We start from the raw sequence: 19,466 nt of genomic DNA, 5'->3' as shown, positions 1-19,466 counted from the left end.
GAAGGGTGTGGGACAGATGTGCTGGTACTCGGTGATGGATTCGCATCAGTTACTGGTTGGCTGGGAGGGTTCATTACATCCTCATCTCTAAGAGAACTGTGCACAGAATCTACATCTAGCGTTGTCTTATGATGATCACCCAGCGAAAACGGCACTGGTGTGCTACTTCTATATAACCCTCTCCCTCTACCAACAGTCAGAGCGGTCATATTGAAGGTACCAAATTTGCCCAAACTCATATTTGCAAGCAAAATTAACAATGAAAACAAAAGAGTCCTTGAGTGTATAAAAAGAAACAGTCCAGCAGGGCTATAGCCGTCTAGCAATATGATAACCCCAACAAACTAATACACAGATGAAAGATATCAGCTCCAGTTGATGGCAAGAAGACATCCGTCCGGTCCAGTGTAGTCATCAACGAGTCACGGCACCAATGTGACCTATGTAAGATGTCTTCTACCACTCGGAGCCAGTCGGTTGTAAACATCCAGTTTTACTTCTTAAAATCCTCCGATGTTATGAGGAATGCTGCGCTACAGCTACTGAGCAGGTATACAATTGAGCAGCAGATGGCGTAGTTCTGCCAATTTAGTGGAATTTAACTGGACCCAAATAACTATGTTACACACGCTAAAAACGCAGTTGAAGGAAGCAGGACTTTTCAGAAGAAAAACTAATAGTCCACTACAGAAGAACGAAATGCCACAATGAAAGAGTAACGTGGACCAGGATAGTTGTTTGGCTATCGATTTTTACATTTAACACAAAATACTTTTGCCTAAGTAGCCTATTATTTGCTACATTCTTTGATAGCCAAACAAATGTTCTGGTGCACGTAACTCTGTTGCTATTGCATTTTGTACTTCTGTCTGTCAATTTCATATTTCTTGTTAGTTAGCCTACTGCATCCAATCAGCACTAAAGTGTAGTACCTACCCTTTCCGTTCAGAGTTAATGTAATTTGTTTTTGAGTTGATGTAATGTCGTTTTCCATTTGGGGGAGCGTGTTTTTGTATTGGGGGGAGGTGAACAAGTCATCCGATTTGGGGGGAGTTGACTCGTATTGAGGGGGAGTGTTTTCATTTGGGGGATGTACTCATATTAGGGGGTGTGATTTGCACTTCAGGGCCACCGTAGTAAACAGAGTAGGAGGCATACCCCCTCCCCCTTGTGACTTCCACTCTCGTTGCCCATAGGCTTATCGATTGGAAGTGAATAAAGCTGCTTTATGAAATGTTTCAGGTGGCGATTTTTTTTATCTAGGTCTACATGAAATTCTGCAGCTGTTTAAATTCACTATTATTTATTTATTTTCCTCGGAGGGGCACTTTGACTCGAGGAGGGCAAAAGGGCAGTTGCCCGGGCAACCTTAGCCATAGCCTGTGCACGTCCCTGCATGACAACATCTAGCTTATGGTAGGATAAGATGGAGGAAAGCTAGATGTGGTGTCAACAACACAGATTGATCCAAAGAACCTTTCCTGCTAGGTTCTCTCTTAAAGGAATGCTGCTGGTAGCCCGGCAAAGTTTTTTTAAGCCTGTCCTAAACAGTGACTCATCTTCCGATACATCATGAAGACACTTAGATGAAGCAGTGCTGTACAGTGTTTGTGTTATGTCTGTAGTTCCAGGAGAAGGTTTTTATTCTTGGACTTCTCCTCCTCCTCTACAGCAGTGTGAGAATCCTGCAAGTCTTGGAGGACATGGAAAAACCTTGAGACCCCGTCCAGTTTCTTGTCACCTGAAAGAGAAGGGAATTGTACAATCAGACCAAGATGTGGTCTGAGGTGTAACAGTTCACTTCCAGACAACTTTGAGACAACCAATCTATTTCCAGTATTCCTGACATCCATCTTCTGATTTACAAGCATATGGAATATAAATAAAATATTAAGGCGGCTGTAATTCATTGAGTAACCAAGTGAGATGAACATCAATCAATACATAATTTACATAAAGTAATTGGCAAAAACAAACATAATATTCCCCTACCCTCCACAGTTTTACAATCACCATCATCATTCTGTAGCTTCATCTCCAGGTGTTTGTCCCTGCACAAAAGTCAATACATACACAGAATAAGCAAAATGACATGAAAGTCTCATCAACATTTCAACTTGTTTTGTTCCACAGTCGGTAATATGTGAGTCACCTCATTGCCTGCCTGACTCCAATGAGGTGTCGGTAGATGAGCTGGGATTCCAGATCTGGATCAAGGGGGTCGTACCACTCCTGCAATGTCACCCCATGCTTGGTTTTGTCACACCCTTGGTCTGGATGGAAAAACAGGCAAGTACAGATTCCTTATCACCATAGACCAACAAATACCCCAAATTATTTACAATCTATAAGACAATCATGGGCGAAGCTGATTAATAACAATGTAAAATGTGGTTCCAACGAGAGGAAAGCTGTTGTCCATGAGTCCTGCAGTACCTGCTTTGTCCTTCTGGTGGCAGCAGCTCCAACGATCCCCTTTGTAGATCCCTGGGTGGTAGCAGCTCATAGTGTCAGTATTGTGGCTGCAGGCTTTCCTGAGAGCCGACAGCCACTGATTCAATTCGTTCACACTCTATAGTGAAACAGAGATTAGATCAGGGGCGCTGGCCGGAGTTTAAACTCAGATTGATTACGACACTTAAACAATCAACATATGTCGTCTACTCAGTGTTGGGAAGTAACGGAATACATTTACCGGCGTTACGTATTCAGAATACAAATTATGAGTAACTGTATTCCATTACACTTACAATTTAAATAGTTGGTATTTCGAATACAGTTACATTGTTGAAATCAATGCATTACATTACGATACTTATCTGTTTCACGAGTTTATTCACTCTATAAATAAATTAAGGCAACTCCATGCATTTCCCAGAACTTCTATCTGGTGGTTTCTAAACTGTGTGAACACAACTATCTATCGCTTCCATGTCATTGCCTCTCATTCTTTCCTTCTGCAATGCTATTGGCTAAACCAATGCATGGCCATCACATTTACATTTACATTTAGCAGACGCTCTTATCCAGAGAGACTTACAGTAAGTACAGGGACATTCCCCCTAAGGCAAGTAGGGTGAAGTGCCTAGCCCAAGGACACAACGTAATTTGGCACGGTGGGGTATCGATCCGGCAACCTTTTGATTACTAACCCGACTCTCTCACCGCTCAGCCATCTGACTGTTCTTGTTTCAATCACAATACCGCCATTTCTCAACCCCAAACACAATCAAAGAAGATGGTCCGGAGGTATGAGAACCTCTACAACCCATCTTTGAGGGCATACAGAGACATGTGAGGAAAAGTCGGGAGGGGGTAAATAAACAATCGAAGACTACCACACACAAAGACGTCATGGGGCAGGCTTCTCTAAGGTTCAAAAACATTGCTCCACCCACTGTTCTGGCGGTGAATTGTTTTCAGCACCCACAACTCAACACATTTGTTATATGTGTGGAAACTGCAAGTGCAGCTCGGATCTAAGACGGATTCGAGAGACCGCAGATAGAGTGCGGCTTGTCTGGGTTGTTATGTGTTTGGAAACTGCAAGTGGCAGCTCGAGTCTAAGACGGATTCGAGAGACCGCAGATAGAGTGGGGCTTGTCTGGGTTGTTATATGTTTGGAAACTGCAAGTGGCAGCTCGGGTCTAAGACGGATTCGAGAGACCGCAGATAGAGTGCGGCTTGTCTGGGTTGTTATATGTTTGGAAACTGCAAGTGGCAGCTCGGGTCTAAAACGGATTTGAGAGACCGCAGACAGAGAGTGGCTTGTCTGGGTTGTTATATGTTTGGAAATTGCACGAGGCAGCTCGGATCCAAGACGGATTCGAGAGACCGCAGACAGAGTGCGGCTTGTCTGGGTTGTTATATGTTTGGAAACTGCACGAGGCAGCTCGGATCCAAGACGGATTCGAGAGACCGCAGATAGAGTGCGGCTAGTCTGGTTTGTTATATGTTTTAGATCTATTACTTTTATCACTTGTATTCTTGTTTTTGTTGATTTTATGTAAAGCACCTTGAGCTGCAATTCCTGTATGAAATGTGCTATAGAAATAAAGTCTTACTTACTTACTTACAGCCTAAGGAGTACTATAAAGTCAAAAGAGTAATCGAATCCGTCCAAATCCGTTTGTCTATCCGTATCGGAGTCGGATAAATCTAGCTGGATTTGATGGCCATATTCCAACACAAAATGCCATTCAATATGGAAGTAATCCAAGTATTCACAATACGTTACTCAGATTGAGTAACGCAACACGTTACAAAATACATTTTTGGGCAAGAAATTCTGTAACAAAATATGTTTTGAAAGTATCCTTCCCAACACTGCGTCTAGGCCTACTACCTAACTGTCCGGCAGTTCTGAAAAAATATGCTAGGCCTACGCTATTTGACGTGAATTTGTGTGCGTGTAAGCTATGTGTGTGTGTGGCACATGGACTAGTATGGCGTCAAATTTATGTCAAAAGTCAAGGGCGAGTGATTATTTCACAAGCGCAGATATTGTTTTTCACTAGCAACATATGTGACACGCTCCAATAAAAATGGGCGGTTGTCGGACAACTAATTTCTCCGTTTTTACAGATTGTAACTAGCTTGCAGATTGTAAGCTTTCAAATGATGTGTCATACATTAAAATCTGAAAATAGTTGAAGAAGATTCCCGTATCTGAATGTTGAAGCTCTGCCAGATATTCGGCTTCAAAGACCTTTTCACGCTTTAAGGTGTGTGATTGTTGTGTTAATCATTAGAAGCGTCGAGCGCCGGTTATTTCACTGCAGTGAAGAAAATAAAAAGATAACAATATGCGCACTCAATCAAATTCCAGGATCCTGCTTTCTTGACTTATCCTAGATGTGTGTTTTTTTGTACTTACTACATTACACTGTACCTGGCCTGAGTATAGGGCTGGGCGGTATGACGGTATATACCGTGCAACGGTAGAAATGTGTCTACCGGGAGAGATTTGGCTATACTGTTTCAACCGAGGTATATATATTTTTTTCTTTTCTAGTTTTTGTATTGTATATAAGCCATCATATAAATCGCATTCTTGATATTTAGAATTGTAGTTTAACTTTTATTTGATTTGCTATTTTCGTTTGACCGTGAAGCACATTTGCGTTGGTCTGACGGAATTTTCGATGTGGAGTGTATTTTGTCTAAGCGAACCACATTCATGCCGATGCAAATTAATTATACATTTGATGACCCATTCTGCAGGTAACCAATTCGATTTGTTGTTCAAGTTTTATGTCTCGTTTTTATGGCTCTGTAAAATTATTGTTTTAAAATTACACTGGTGGCGTTGCTAGCATTCTTGATCTAGGATGACTAGTGAAGGTTAACTACTTACTAGCTGAGAGTGAGGTCATGCTGGGAAATATCAAAATGAGGCTTTAACGTATCGACCGAGCTTTAACGAGGTTGATACGCCGAAACCGAAGTTAGATATGGATAGTAAAACTCAGACTTCGCTTTCGTTCATTTTGAAATTTTCGTCGGAGGGCATTCTGGATCTGTATTGAGCTGTGAGTAGGTCACCACGCGGATTGCATGACTGCGCATCAGCCAATCGGAACGCTTGTACTGTCGTTGCCTTTAAATAATAGCCAGTAACATATTGTTTTACATATTTACAGAACAATTACTATACCGTCATATATATCGTAACCATGATACAAAATTACTCATACTGTGATAGAAGATTTTGTCCATATCGCCCACCCCTACCTGATTATGGTTCAAGTTATGTGTTAACTTTTTAGTGCAAATCGCATCTTCCGGAAACAGCCTGAAAGATTTATCAGAGCTGTCCGCACGTAATGCCGTTTACGTGCGTTTACGTGCCAACAACCAGTCGCGAACATGTGAGCAGCTAAGGCATTGCAATGGAGTTAGAAAACTGGCAGAACGGGGTACAAGTCTGATCAAGATGCAGATACATCATGTGAACTTCATGAAAAATGCTATTAGTACTGAATAGTATTCCTTTCACTTGGTTTTTAGAAATATGGGCCTATTCTAGATGGAACATATTCCACATATGACTCAGATTCACCAAATATACATTGTTCTTTTTGATTCGTGTTTTTAGTATGACTGCTTAAAGATCCCATGACATGCTGTTTTTGGATGCTTTTATATAGGCCTTAGTGGTCCCCTAATACTATATCTGAAGTCTCTTTCCCGAAATTCAGCCTTGGTGCAGAATTACAGCCACAATGAGCAGTCCCACAACGAGCTTTCCTCAAGACGTGCCAATGTCGCGCTCGCACGGTCGTAGCAAATGTTTTCATTGGTGGTAGCAAATTTTTTCATTGGTGGGCCAAATTCTCTGTGCGGGCAAAGCAGAGAAAAGAAAGGTAATCTTTCCTATTGTGACGTCACAATAGGGGCATTTTCAAAAACAAGCGTTTGAGCCATAGATATATATATAAACACATGTTTATGTATATATCTATCGTTTGAGCCATGTCTATGGTTTGAGCTCTCATTTTCTCAAAGGCAGAGAAGAATACCCTGGGCTTGGTTTACACCTATTGGAATTTCTAGCCACTGGGGGGCCAAAGGCAGGCTAGGGGAACTCATATTCATGTTAAATAATCTCCTAAAGTGACGTTTTCATGTCATGGGACATGTCATGGGGTATTGTGTCGGATTAAAGAAACTGTGAACTTGAATATCTGGCTCCATCGTTGTTTTAGCTTGGCAAAGCAAGCTAAATGAAATAAGCCTATAAATATGTTACTATTATAACTAGAGAGGGTACCATTTCTGGGGAAATTGTAGGGTGTCCTTGCGTGCGTTGGTTGCAGGGGTCTGTTTTAAATTACATTTTACAAATGATATTTCTGTATATTTAATATAAAATTGTATAGCCTACTTATTATTTATAAAGACTACATAGATTTAAAACTATATATTTTTCTGCTCATTTACAACTAAAAATACTAAGAGTGAAGAGTAGTATGAAATAGTTGTCTTCTCATTTCCCCTGCAAGAGGGAATGGTGATCAGCAACCTCGGTTGAATCAAAACGAATACATTTGGTAGACCGGTGTAAAAATTGACCTAATCTCTTTGATTTAAACGTCATTGTAAGTTTTTCCCTTCTCGTGATATTTTCAGGCATTTACGGTGCGTTTACACTGCAGCGACGCGATGCGAGCGACAACATGTTTTCCATTCATTTTCTATGGAGCCAGGCGAATTGCTTGCGTGGTGCATTGTGGGTAGCGACGCAACGCGATTGAGTTGACAATGCGTGTCCTCTGCAGCGACGCGAATCGCTTGCCATCGTTTGCCTTCCCACAGTTCACCACGCCCGGGGGCGTTTCAAACAGATTAATGTAGAATGTAGTTCTCTAAAGTCACTGTTGTAGTTGTCATGGCCAAGTGTGCAGACTTGGGTTTACGTAGTTGCAACATTGATCAAAATACAACTTGTATACAAAATACAAAACTGTTTAATAGACATACACGTTGACATGTGTAAAAAACGTTTTACTCTATTCCTCAGTCTCTGCTAATCTGTCGATACGATAGAGCAGGGGTACTCACTTAGAAACTCAAAAGGTCCACTCACCAAATTTCCATTCAGTCGAGGGTCCGGAACGGACCATGGTTTATTTTTCTTGCCCTTACCTCTCCCATTGACTACCATTCAAAATTGACTTAGGTTTAGGCACAGTGCCCGTGCCCCTAGGCATCTTTCTCCAATAGTAGGTTTAGGCACAGTGCCCGTGCCCCTGGGCATCTTTCTCCCATAGACCAGAGTTCGGGGGGTAGTTTTGTTCAGTGTCTATTCTTCGTGTCATAGTGACGTTTCACGTAAGCTGTACCACTTTTGACAAGGGCAACCATCTCATTGCAGATTAAACACATCGGTTAAGTGCTCCCCACCGGCAACACAAATGCGTTCTTGTCAGTCCATTCTGTCTGAAATTAGCGATTTTTCAGAATCTACTTTTCGCTGGGTTTTGTCACGCCATTATTTTTGCTAAGGAAGAACAGGTAGGCTAGCTACCATTAGCAAATTGATTAGCTTGCGTTGTTGCGAATGACAAACACAACCTACGTGACCCATACCCCTTTTCCACCAACGCATTTTGGGTGCCGGTTCGGAGCCGGTGCCTAATCGCGAACCAGTTCTTTCTCTTTCAACAGACTGGGAACCGGAAAAGTGGTTTGTACGTGGTTCGTACGTGGTTCGCAACGAGCACCACTTCGGAGCTGGTCTAGTTTACGAACCAATAAAGAACCACTTGAGGCGGGGTGTCCGTGACCAACAAAACGCTTTGGCCGCCATTGCTCAAGTTTTTACAATTCATATTTCAGCTAAACGGTACTTGTAAATCAGAATCTGAATGAAAATGTATCGAGAAGGGGGCAGTGTAGTTGCTGAAAATGTGCTTATTCTATTGATGAAACTGCTCATTTGTAAATTTGCTCCGACTTTTATTATTCTCGATTGTAATGTAAACATTCGGAATGCGCGCGCTATGTGGCTGCAGAAAACCGGGAAAGGATAGCATTTTTATGGCAAAAGGACCACACGGATAATACAAATAGTTAGATTTAAAAAGACCAAAAAGGTCGAGGAGGACAGCCTTTAAAAGAGAAAGCGATTACCCATTGATAACCCCCATTGGGTCACGAAAGTCTTGAAATTTGAGTGAGAATGTCGCCCGGTACAGACCGCATAGTCGAGCGGCAACCATGTCTTCGTCATGTCACTAAGTTCATAATTTTACAGTTTTACAGTCAATTTTACATTTTAAAAGTCGAGAAGGACAGCTTTCAAGAGATATGGGAATTCTGCCTTTAGCCAGCTGGTCCGATTGTTTTTCTGATTTGTTCAAACTGGCAATCTGAGTGAGACTGCGTCCCCGTTACACTGTTTTGACGTTAGCCTCAGTCAGACTCGCTCACTGGCAGTGTGCACAATGTTGTGATTCACTCAATTTTACACCAGAAACGTCAGGGAGGACTGCCTAATGTAGATACGAGCCTGATGAAGATAGCCAGCATCTCGGTTTTCTTTAACCAAGCCTGTTTAATTCGTCATTTGTCTGAGAAAGCAACCTCCGTTAGCCCGGCTAGTTTTGGCCGATCACTTGGTCAGGCTATTTAAGGGTATCAGGGTCAAGTGAATTTTGTGCATAGACAAGTGAAACGTAAATGTATTTGTCCAAAGGCTCAAAAAGTTAATATCAAGCCCTGCAATCCAGTGGCCAGAGACATGTGATGACCTGATTGACACTCCAAGTGTAATAGACCGGGGAGAAGTTCGTCTTTTACAACCGACATGCGCAGTTGAGACTGCTTGACAGTTGTGTGACATAGGGTGATAAGTGGTCTATACAAATGGATAATTGAACAAACACGTCGGATGCGCCGTGTTTGGATGCCGATGTAGGTTCGCAAAACCATGAGCAACAACAGCAACGAAACGTCCGCCATTGTTGATGTTGTGTTTGGCGCTACCGCGCTAGTGTTGCTGGGAAATATGAGACGTATACAGTGACGTAATGACGTGGCTCTGTGGTGGCCCGTGGAAAAGCAAACCGGTTCTTAGTAAGCTCCTTTCTTGAACCAGCTCCGAACTGGCTCTAGCACCAGCTCCGAACTAGCTCCCGGTTCACTTTGGTGGAAAGGGGGTACCACAGATGTTGCGGCCAACGTTGAGTGAGTGAGTTGTCATGGTGATTGCTATTACAGCTCCTGATTGGATCTTTGGATTGGACACAGAAGATAGAAACCATATCCAGTAGGAAAACCATAGACATAATAAATAGTGTACAGGCTATAAAAAAATGAATCAACTCCATTGGCTAATAATGTATCGGCTAAAGGTCCGGGTCCGGATAGGAAGCTGCTTGGGTCCGGACTCGGACCGCGGTCCGCCATTTAGTGACCCCTACGGAGGGTTTTCACCGACGTCAGTTCTGGGTGGTAACCCGGATGCGCGGCCATATTGGAGGCACTCGGTGTAAACAACTGAACGGAGTACAACCAAAGAACGTTTATTCTATACTCTTTGGTACAACTGTAGCCATGTCTAAACGACCGAAATGGTCATCAAAACGTGTCCAAGATCCAAAGGCATATAGGGAAGGACTTGGACCACAAGAAAAGGGTCGATATTTTGAGAAATTAGGATTTATTGGCGGTGCAGATCCCTACCAGTTAGCTCCCTCTAACGCCACTTGGATCCGTGACGACCCGGTGATTCTGCCTTCAGTTGGATATCCCGATATTGTTAACTACCTGGTTTTCTCGCCGAACCCATACACATGCAGTAGTTTGATATGAATTATATAATGTCAATGTCAGCTTTACAGTAAAATAAGAGCACAGTAAAAACAATAAAAGCAGTAATTGTTTTTAGTATTGACTATTAAAAATATTATCATTAGCCTTCAATCGAAAATTTGTTTTGAGCCGCTGAAATAAACATTTCACAATACCTGACAAGAAATGTGCCGACAACAAATTCGAATGTTGTCCAGATTTTTCCCTCGTAGATCTTGGTTGAGCTTTGCCAACCACAAGCGCCTACTTTCCTCTGACAATCTCTGGCATTCCTTTCCCTGGTTTTTAATAACTTTTTCAAGTTGATAATATACCAAATGTTTTTCACGATCTGTCCTATTTGTACAACCTGAAACACGGCAATAATTCACAATTTTCCTTGACGACGTTCGGGATATACTTCAGTGCCAGTGCTTTGTTGTGATGTGGAGTGCCTCCAAGATGGCGACTTCCGGTCTAATGACGCGTCGGTGAAAACCCTCTATATATATAAATTCACTTCAAGTTTGGTTTTCCCCATAAATGCAATGCGTGGAACTTTTTCCGCCCAAATCGCCAAAGTCCTATCGTATTCACGACATGCTGCTGAAAACGACATGTAAGCAGCCTAACTTTGGCAAATGTATATACATTTTTTTGTTATTTAAATTGTGTCATTACATATGCATGCACTGAAGGACCGACGAATCAGCGTTAAGCATATTCCTGTTCTATTTAAAGGGTGTCGTAATCTAAATTACATCCCCTACCACACCGAATACATGGGCCATAAATTACACATGGAAAAATGTGCATGTTTGGGGCCACCCACGTAGCCACAATTGTGGCAATTGCAACCATGCCCATTAAAAATAATGTTATTATTCATGATGAGGTGTACAGGTGAGTACTATAGTATGCAAAGCAAAAGTAAAATTGTTTCTCTTAACAAAGGAGCACATAGGGATGATTGACAGCTATCACTCACCCCATTGCATTGTCGAACATTTTAGCCCTCCTTACCTGTCATCACATGCTTCAGCGCTGCAGAGTCTCACCTCTTCCCCTTTCCTTTCCATGTCACTATATCTAAACTCACATTACCCTTTATCCACAGGGGGTGTCTGCGGATGTCACTTACACACAGTACCCCTCTCCGCAATTAGTAGGCACCACTTTAGGCATTGGCCAGCTACCAAGCCAGACATGCTCATTATCAAAGCTCAATTTAAAACATGCTTTTTAGCGCTCCCTATCAAGCACTAAATTAGTGAATTTGAAATTGTGTTTTGCAAATTAAATGTATCTTCAGTATGTCTGGTCTATGTATTGTATATCATTGAGTCTAATGCATTTAATGGATTTGTGTATGACTGTTGCACCAACTGGACATGTTATATTAACATATACATTCGTTCCAGATGTGTAGTAGTCAACAATGGGATGTGGGACCAGGTGAGGGTCGATCATGGAAAGGAGTTTTACCTGAGCCTGTACATGCAGGAAATCCCCCGAAAAACAATGAACCATGCAGCCATCTTGAACTGTGCACTAGATGCGCCTGCACGTACACATTTCTAACAGAATTCCACGATCAAAATATTATAATAACGAAACAATCAAAAACGTAATTTTCCCGTTTTTTGATTTGGGTTTTGAAACACAAAAACCGCTACAGAACTAGTGATTTCTGTTGGTCTTTTTCCCAATTTTTCCGTTCTGGTTTTAAAACAGAAAAACCAAAAAACAAGTTTGTTTTTCGTTTTTTCCGATTTGGTTTTGAAACGGAAAAATTAAAGAACGAAGGGTACACGGATTCAACGTATATGTTTATTAAGCAGTTTTGTATTTTGTTTACGAGTTGTATTTTGATCGATGTTGCCGGTACGTAAACCCAAGTCTGCACAGTTGGCCATAACAACTAGGCTACAACAGTGACTTTAGAGAACTACATTCTACATAATCTGTTTGAAACGCCCCCCAGCAAGGTGAACTGTGGGAAGGCGAGCGATGGCAAGCGATTCGCGTTGCTGCAGTGTGAGCGTTCTAGACCCCGAAGCCATTTGTTTTGAGAGTAATGGCTGGCTGATAAAGTTATTGGCTGGCTAGCCAGCTCAGCCAAAACCTAAATAGCTGCTGCAGCCGCCAAAATGTTAATAGCTACAAATGGCTGAAGCTGCCACTTCATGTCTACAGATGTGTATGTTATACTGATTTACTAGATCTCAATATTTCCAAGTTCTAAACAGTGTTTCCTCTAGGATTAGGATTTTTTTAGCAGTGGGGGCAGGTCTGTCCGCCCTATCAACAGACGTGCAATTTACTGTAGCTAGCAAGGGAAGAATACAAACAACGAAAATCACCAGTTCACTTAATTTAAATTAAAAAAAACTATAGACTAATACAATAACAGGCTTTAATAAACTGACAACGTCGGTTATACGATTTACACTTCTTAAGGACGCACACACGCAATCTCAACATGAGGAAACACTGCTAAAAGAGTACTGTAGCCTACAAAAATATCGATAACTAGTCCTGACACAAAGACAAACGGCATTGTAGTCCTGACAAAACGGCATTCATACTTCCAAAAACTGAAGATCTAACAAAAGTCTGAGTATCCAACGTATAAATTAGGAAAGTATGTGAGAACAACACAATTACCGTTTCTAGTTGTTTCCGCCATTTCAGCTCAGCGTGAGAAAAATGCATTCTTTCTTTTACTGTCTATGTGTCTATGATCATCACTATAGGAAAACACGCAATTTTAATTGGTCCTATGTATCATAGCAACGAGCACGATAATGTGGCGAATCCGGTGTGCAACATTGATTTAGTTTATCATTTATTTTTCGTGTGTGTATGTCTCTATGTGATAGATAGAATTATTGTTTGATGCAAATCATTTCAGCTGGCTCAGCCAAAAAATCAGATGGCGGCTCAATTTGGCTGACAAAATTATTAGCTGGCTTTGGCTGAAACTTAAATGGCGCCGCTTATCGGCGCTTGGCGGCGGCTTCGGGGTCTAGTGCGTTTACACTGCAGCGTTTTTTACCGCTCTGCACTGCTGGCCTTCCCACGGTGCACCACCCTCGGGGGCAGATTAATTCAGAGCTGTAGTTCTCTTAAATCACTGTTGTAGTTCGTATAATGTCATGGCAAATGTGCAGACAAATACAACTTTTACACACATTAAGCAAAAATCCAATAAGCTTTCTAGATCTGACATGATCTTATCTACAGCACACAATAGGTTTTCTTTTTCCACACTTTTTTTAGGCCGAGTGAAAGATTAAATGCCACCGGCACTCTATGTAACGGGTCTTGTGCCGGCTGGAAAAAAAGATGTCTCAGACATAAACGTTGACATGTGTAACCTTTTATTATATTACTTAAAATCTTTGCAAATCAATCGCTAGATTATGACTTGCCACTACACATTCACTGTATGGATAGCGAGTGGCTGCCAGCCAGCATTTCAGCGTTGAATGTCAATCATGTGCCGGGTGAGCTAGCTAGACTATGCAGCTAGCACAGAAGAAAGTTACGTCATATGAAGAAACTGAATTAAAGTACAAAATACAACACACCAAGGACGCCGACAACCTCAGTAACCCTGCGCCAGGCATAATTTTTTTTGTTTATGTCTCTGTAATCGAACATAGACGTATCATACAATACTGGGTATGAAGACACACATACGATGAGTTGCTCTTCCATCTTGAAATTGTCAAACCTAGAAATGTTGATGACCCGATTGGCCATCGCTGGCGTTTTCACGCTCCTCATTTACATAAAGTTGAGAAAATCCAACTTTCGCCGCCCCGCTCGCCTTCCCACAATGCCCTACGCGAGCGTCGACTCCCCACTCGCCTTCCCACAATGCCCTACGCGGGCGTCAACGCCTGGTTTCATTGAAAATGAATTGGAAGCCGACGCCCCGCTCTGCCCGCCCCGCTGCAGTGTGAACGCACCGTAACCCTACGTTCACACTGCAGCGACGCAAATCGCTTGCCATCGCACGCCTTCCCACAGTTCACCTCGCTCGGGGGCGTTTCAAACAGATTCATGTAGAATGTAGTTCTCTAAAGTCACTGTTGTACTGTTGTAATGGCCAAGTGTGCAGACTTGGGTTTACGTACTCGCAACATCGATCAAAATACAACTTGTGTACAAAATACAAAAATGTTTAATAGACATACACGTTGACATGTGTAAACACGTTTTATTATATTACTCGAAGTGTCTGCTAATCTGTCGATACAACTAGGGAGTCCCAGCCTGGCTAATTAGCTAGCTCTAGTTACCACAGAACAAAGTTACGTAATGTGACTAGACTGAATTTAAAAGTACAAAATACCCACCAGGAGCACCGACAATTTCGGCAACCTTGCGCCATGCATAATTTTTTATATTAACATATCTGTACGAATACAGAGACGTGTCATACAGTACTGGGTACCCAGCCACACAAACAATCAGTTTCTCCTCCATCTTGAAAGCTAGAAATGTTCACCATGGTTGCTATGTTGCGAGAAACAAGCAAACACTCTGATTGGACATCACTAGCGAAAATCGCTCTTCATTTGCATAAAGTTGAGAAAATCTCAACTCTGTCGCGTCGCTTCCCTACCCACAATGCACCACACATGCGATTTGCCTGGCTCCATAGAAAATGAATGTAAAACATGTTGTCGCTCGCATAGTGTCGCTGCAGTGTGAACGCACTGTTAGCCTACTCATATTGCATTCATTCATTAATAAAGAACCCCTAGCTTATTTTAACAACAACGTTACCATCAGTAGCTATCTCAGATGGAATCGCGATTCAAATAGTAGGCTACCATCTGCTAACTGAAAATATGCCCCCAAAAACGTAAATAAGATTGACATTTATTTAGGGGAAAATCACTAATTCATAAAAATGTCAGTGGTAGCGATCATCAGTAACGAAGCAAAATGCGATATAGCCCTGATGTGTGGAGAAGCTGCCCCGGCAAATTGTAGGCTACTACTAACTACTGCTAGACTGTCTTGGTAGCGATTGCGTTGGTTGAATTCAATTTAAAGATATTTCCGTTGTACGGTCCAGGCTGAAATAAATTATTTTCATGAACAGATTGACAAAGTTTAGGCTGTGGCAACGGAGTTCAGGTTAGTCAGATAGTTTCACCTATTGAAAGACTTTTGATTTAAGTAATGGTAGTGCCGAACATGTGTCGCCATTTGACTTCCTATGTACTGTAAACAGCTGTGGAGATGTTTTTTTAGCTACTAAACTAGGCTACAGTACAGTTGTGCAGTGATACACTGGTACACTGGTTTGAAACCACAGGTTAAGATAATTTCACCAACAAATTGTTTACTTGTAATCTAATGTCATAATAAATCCTACAACGAAAATGTATTTGTGAGGAATGTTTATTTTAATGATTGAAAACAGATGCATCATAGACCGCTGTAGTATCCCTTACAAAAATAAGTATGTTAAAGTATACTATAAGTATACTAAAATATGGATAGTACACTTTTAGTTCACTTTTGATATACTTTTTAGAAGTATGCTTAGAAAATAGGTCACTTTTGATATACTTTTAAGTATGCTTTGAAAATAGTTCACTTTTGATATTCTTTTAAGTATGCTTAGAAACTGAAAATGGTATCCATTTTTTCTGGAGTAGGATGTACGTTTTCTATGATTGTACAGCAAGAACAGTCAAAACAGTCGTTGCATTTTATTCTTAACCAGTCGTTGTCTTGGGGCCCCAAGCCAGCTCGGCGCCCCAAGCAATTGCTTGCTTTGCTTGCCTTGTCGCGACGGGCCTCTGCGTATGTCGTAATTTCTTACCGGTACGCCGTACCAGCCAGTACCGGCTTACTTTCACCCCTGGTTTAGAGTATTGCAAAATGTACTTTGAAGTACTTTAAGGAAGTATACTTGATGAACTGAAAGTGCACTACACAGGCTACTTTACAGTATTCCAAGGTATTGTCACGACGTGTGGAGGGGTAGGACCCAAACGCAGGAGAGTCAGCAGGCATGGTCAAAAACAAAGGGTTTAATACTCGAAACGGGAAACAGACAGGGTACACGCAGGGACAAAGGGCAATGCTAAGACAAAGACTGGACACAAAACAGGAACTTAAATACACAGAAACAAACAAGACACAGGTGAACACAATGACACTAACGAGAACTGAACGAGACACAGGTGACGACAATGACAGGGAAACACTAGGGCAGGGCAAAACCAAAAACAATAGGGGGGCACGGATGTGGCCGTGACAGGTATACTTTGAAGTACTTTAAGAAGTATCCTTGATGAACTGAAAGTGCACTACACAGGCTACTTTACAGTATTCAAAAGTAAACCTTGAAATACACTATAAGTGTACTTTAAAGTGTACTAAATTACCTAAAAAGTGGAAAAACTAATTCAGTTTACTTAGTACAAAAATAGTATATAAATAAGTACACTGCTAGTATACTTTAAGTAACATGATAATAGTATACTTTTTAAACTGAGTATACTTACAAAATAAACTTGAAGTATACTTCTTTTTTGTAAGGGGCTGCTGGGCCAAGGGCTGATTAGAATGGAACACTGGGAATTGCAGATGACCTGAAATAAATATTTTTCTTTCTGCTGTGTAAGATGTAGGCCTACTGCTTTTAACTGAGTTGAACACTGTTAAACACTACCAAGGTCAGCAAACACCTAGCCAAGTCTCTACCTGAGAAAGGATACTGTTCACTTTTATTGAATAAATACATTGTTATCCTTATTCCCGTGGCTTGTCACTTCCTAAAGCTCCAAAGTATGTATTTAATCTTCCAGCGTGTCAGGTGTGTGTCAGGTGCTCACTCGCAGTTATCTGTACAACTCTCGGTTGTTGAATTTGTGTGCGAGTACTTCATATATTTTGTGAGTGAAAAGTTCATATCTGCGAGTGTGAAATAATCTACTTGCTCTCGACTTTTCACATAAATCTGACACCATAGACTAGTGTGCCTGGGGAGGTAGTCTCTGACCTTACAGTCCAAGTATAGGGTCTCTATATGTCTGCTATCCTCGCTGGAGATGATCTGCATGACGTTAGCACTGCCGAAGCTTTTCTCCTCCACCTTCTCCACAGCTCGGATCTTGGGCAGGGAGATGAAGGAGCTCTTCTGCTACGGAACGGGAAAGAAAGGAAAAAAAAGGACACAGATGACATGAAACGTGCTAAAATCACAGCAGATGGCGAGGGAGGGGTTGTGCCTTTTGCATTGTGAGTGGCATATCTACGCCTGTAGCTTTCACTGAATGTCTGGAAACAAATCTCAATGTCTGGAAAGAACAGTGGGGGAAAAAAAACATGAAACATGCAAAAGGGGCCACAGACTTCTCCTTCTTTAGACTCTCAATAGCCAAACCAATCTACCCAGTAGCACAGCTTCAGGTACGTAACAGATACCTTCACCTGGTTTCACAATAATACGCCTTTCAAAAATAATTCGTTTTTTTCCCAGCAAATGGAATCTGTCACCTTGGAGTGCTGTGTCCTGGAGTAGGACAGTATGTCTTTGCTGATAGTGACGAAGTACTTCTTGAAGGGTGAGGCCATCAGCAAGCTCTTATCTTTGGTCCTGTGGAGAAGCAGGTAGCCTCCCTTCTCCATGGAGCCATATTTGAGACTCATCCTCTCCTTGAGAAAGAGGTCTGAGATAAACACACTCACACAATTAGCAAAAGGTGACTTGGAACTAAAGCTAGTATGGCTCGGTTTGATCTCATCCTATGCAACATGAATACATTAACAGCATAACTAAATAACGAACTAAATCCGAGGATGGCCGACGACGCGGATCACCTCTTCTGATAAGTATCAACCTATTTATTTTCTATTCCACCTAGAACTTATTCATTGCTAGCATGTGTTTCTTTAGCATTCCCGCTCATTACAGCACTCGCAGACGTAGACGTAGATATGTCACAAAGTATATACGTTCAACTTCTAATCTTAGCTACCTATCCAGATCTTCTCCACCTGCCCTCTCTCTTTCTATAGAGCTCTTGAACTGCCAGTCGCTGTGAACAAAGCAGACTTCATCCCGGCGTTTGCATCCCATGCTTCTCTGCACGCACTTGTGCTGACAGAGACATGGATCCGCCCAGAGAACACTGCAACTCCAGCTGCTCTCTCCGTCAACCACTCGTTCTCTCACTCACCTCGCCCAACCAGGCAACCACATATTAAATACACATCCACCCCACTTTCTGTTACTGCCAAATCATTTGAACACCATTATGTGATGCTAACTGACTGCATTTTTTGTTGTCCTCTATCTCCCACCAGGCCCGCTAACTGACTTTGTGGCGGAGCTGGACATGCTCCTCAGCTTCCTCCCGGATGATGGAACACTGCTGATACTCCTTGGGGACTTCAACATCCACCTCGAAGGAACGCAGGCCGTCGACTTCAAGTCTCTTCTGACTTCCTTCGACCTGAAGCTGCTGAACACACCGGCGACCCACAAGGCAGGAAAGCAGCTCGACCTCATCTTGACATGTAACTGTATCTGATCACTCCTTCATCCAATTCTCTGTCTCTCTCCCTCCAAGCCCTACTACTTCCCCTCCACTCGTAACTTTCCGCCGCAACCTCCGCTCCCTATCCCCCTCCCATTTCTCCTCCATTGTAACATCCTCCCTCCCTCCCATTGACGAGTTCATGTCCCACCCCACAGAGACTGCCACTAACACCCTGCTATCCACATTAACTGCATCACTTGACACTCTCTGTCCCCTGTCAACCAGGCCTGCGCAATCTTCTCCCTCCTGCCCGTGGCTCACGGATGTTATCTGTGAAGAACAGTCCATCCTTCGGGCAGCTAAGAGGAGATGGCGCAAGTCCAAAGACGGTCTGGACCTTGATAAGTATCACTCCCTCCTCAAATCCTTCTCTGCCCACATAAGTGATGCTAAAACCCACTATTTCTGAACAAAATTAACTCTGCCTCAAACCCTCACAAACTTTTCTCTACCTTCTCCACCCTTCCTAACCCAGAGCATCTACCCAGATGCTCCCATGTTACCCCACTCCTCATCTCCCTCCACTGGCTTCCCATCGCGGCCCGTATCAAATTCAAGACTCTGGTACTGACCTTCCGAGTGGTGAACGGG

The 19,466-nt window shown here is 42.3% G+C and overlaps 1 protein-coding gene across 2 annotated transcripts in view; it reads right to left on the bottom strand.

Annotated features, from left to right (window-relative positions):
- Positions 1 to 1,329: 1,329 nt before the first annotated feature.
- Positions 1,330 to 19,466, bottom strand: part of rasa4 (RAS p21 protein activator 4) — a 52,968-nt gene continuing 34,831 nt past the window's right edge. The window contains exons 16-21 of one of the 2 annotated variants that reach the window (XM_047021394.1): positions 17,830 to 18,002; positions 17,333 to 17,470; positions 2,437 to 2,572; positions 2,153 to 2,273; positions 1,993 to 2,051; positions 1,330 to 1,741 (exon numbers count right to left, since the gene is read on the bottom strand). In XM_047021394.1, coding sequence (XP_046877350.1) covers positions 1,614 to 1,741; positions 1,993 to 2,051; positions 2,153 to 2,273; positions 2,437 to 2,572; positions 17,333 to 17,470; positions 17,830 to 18,002 — 755 coding nt within the window. In that variant the 3' untranslated portion in view covers positions 1,330 to 1,613. Of the gene's footprint in view, positions 1,742 to 1,992; positions 2,052 to 2,152; positions 2,274 to 2,436; positions 2,573 to 17,332; positions 17,474 to 17,829; positions 18,003 to 19,466 lie in introns of both variants that reach the window. The other variant, XM_047021395.1, reaches the window with a different exon arrangement.

This window comes from Hypomesus transpacificus, chromosome 6 (assembly GCF_021917145.1).
Source record: "Hypomesus transpacificus isolate Combined female chromosome 6, fHypTra1, whole genome shotgun sequence".
Taxonomy (NCBI): domain Eukaryota; kingdom Metazoa; phylum Chordata; class Actinopteri; order Osmeriformes; family Osmeridae; genus Hypomesus; species Hypomesus transpacificus.
This window is presented reverse-complemented; position numbering and strand designations above follow the sequence as displayed.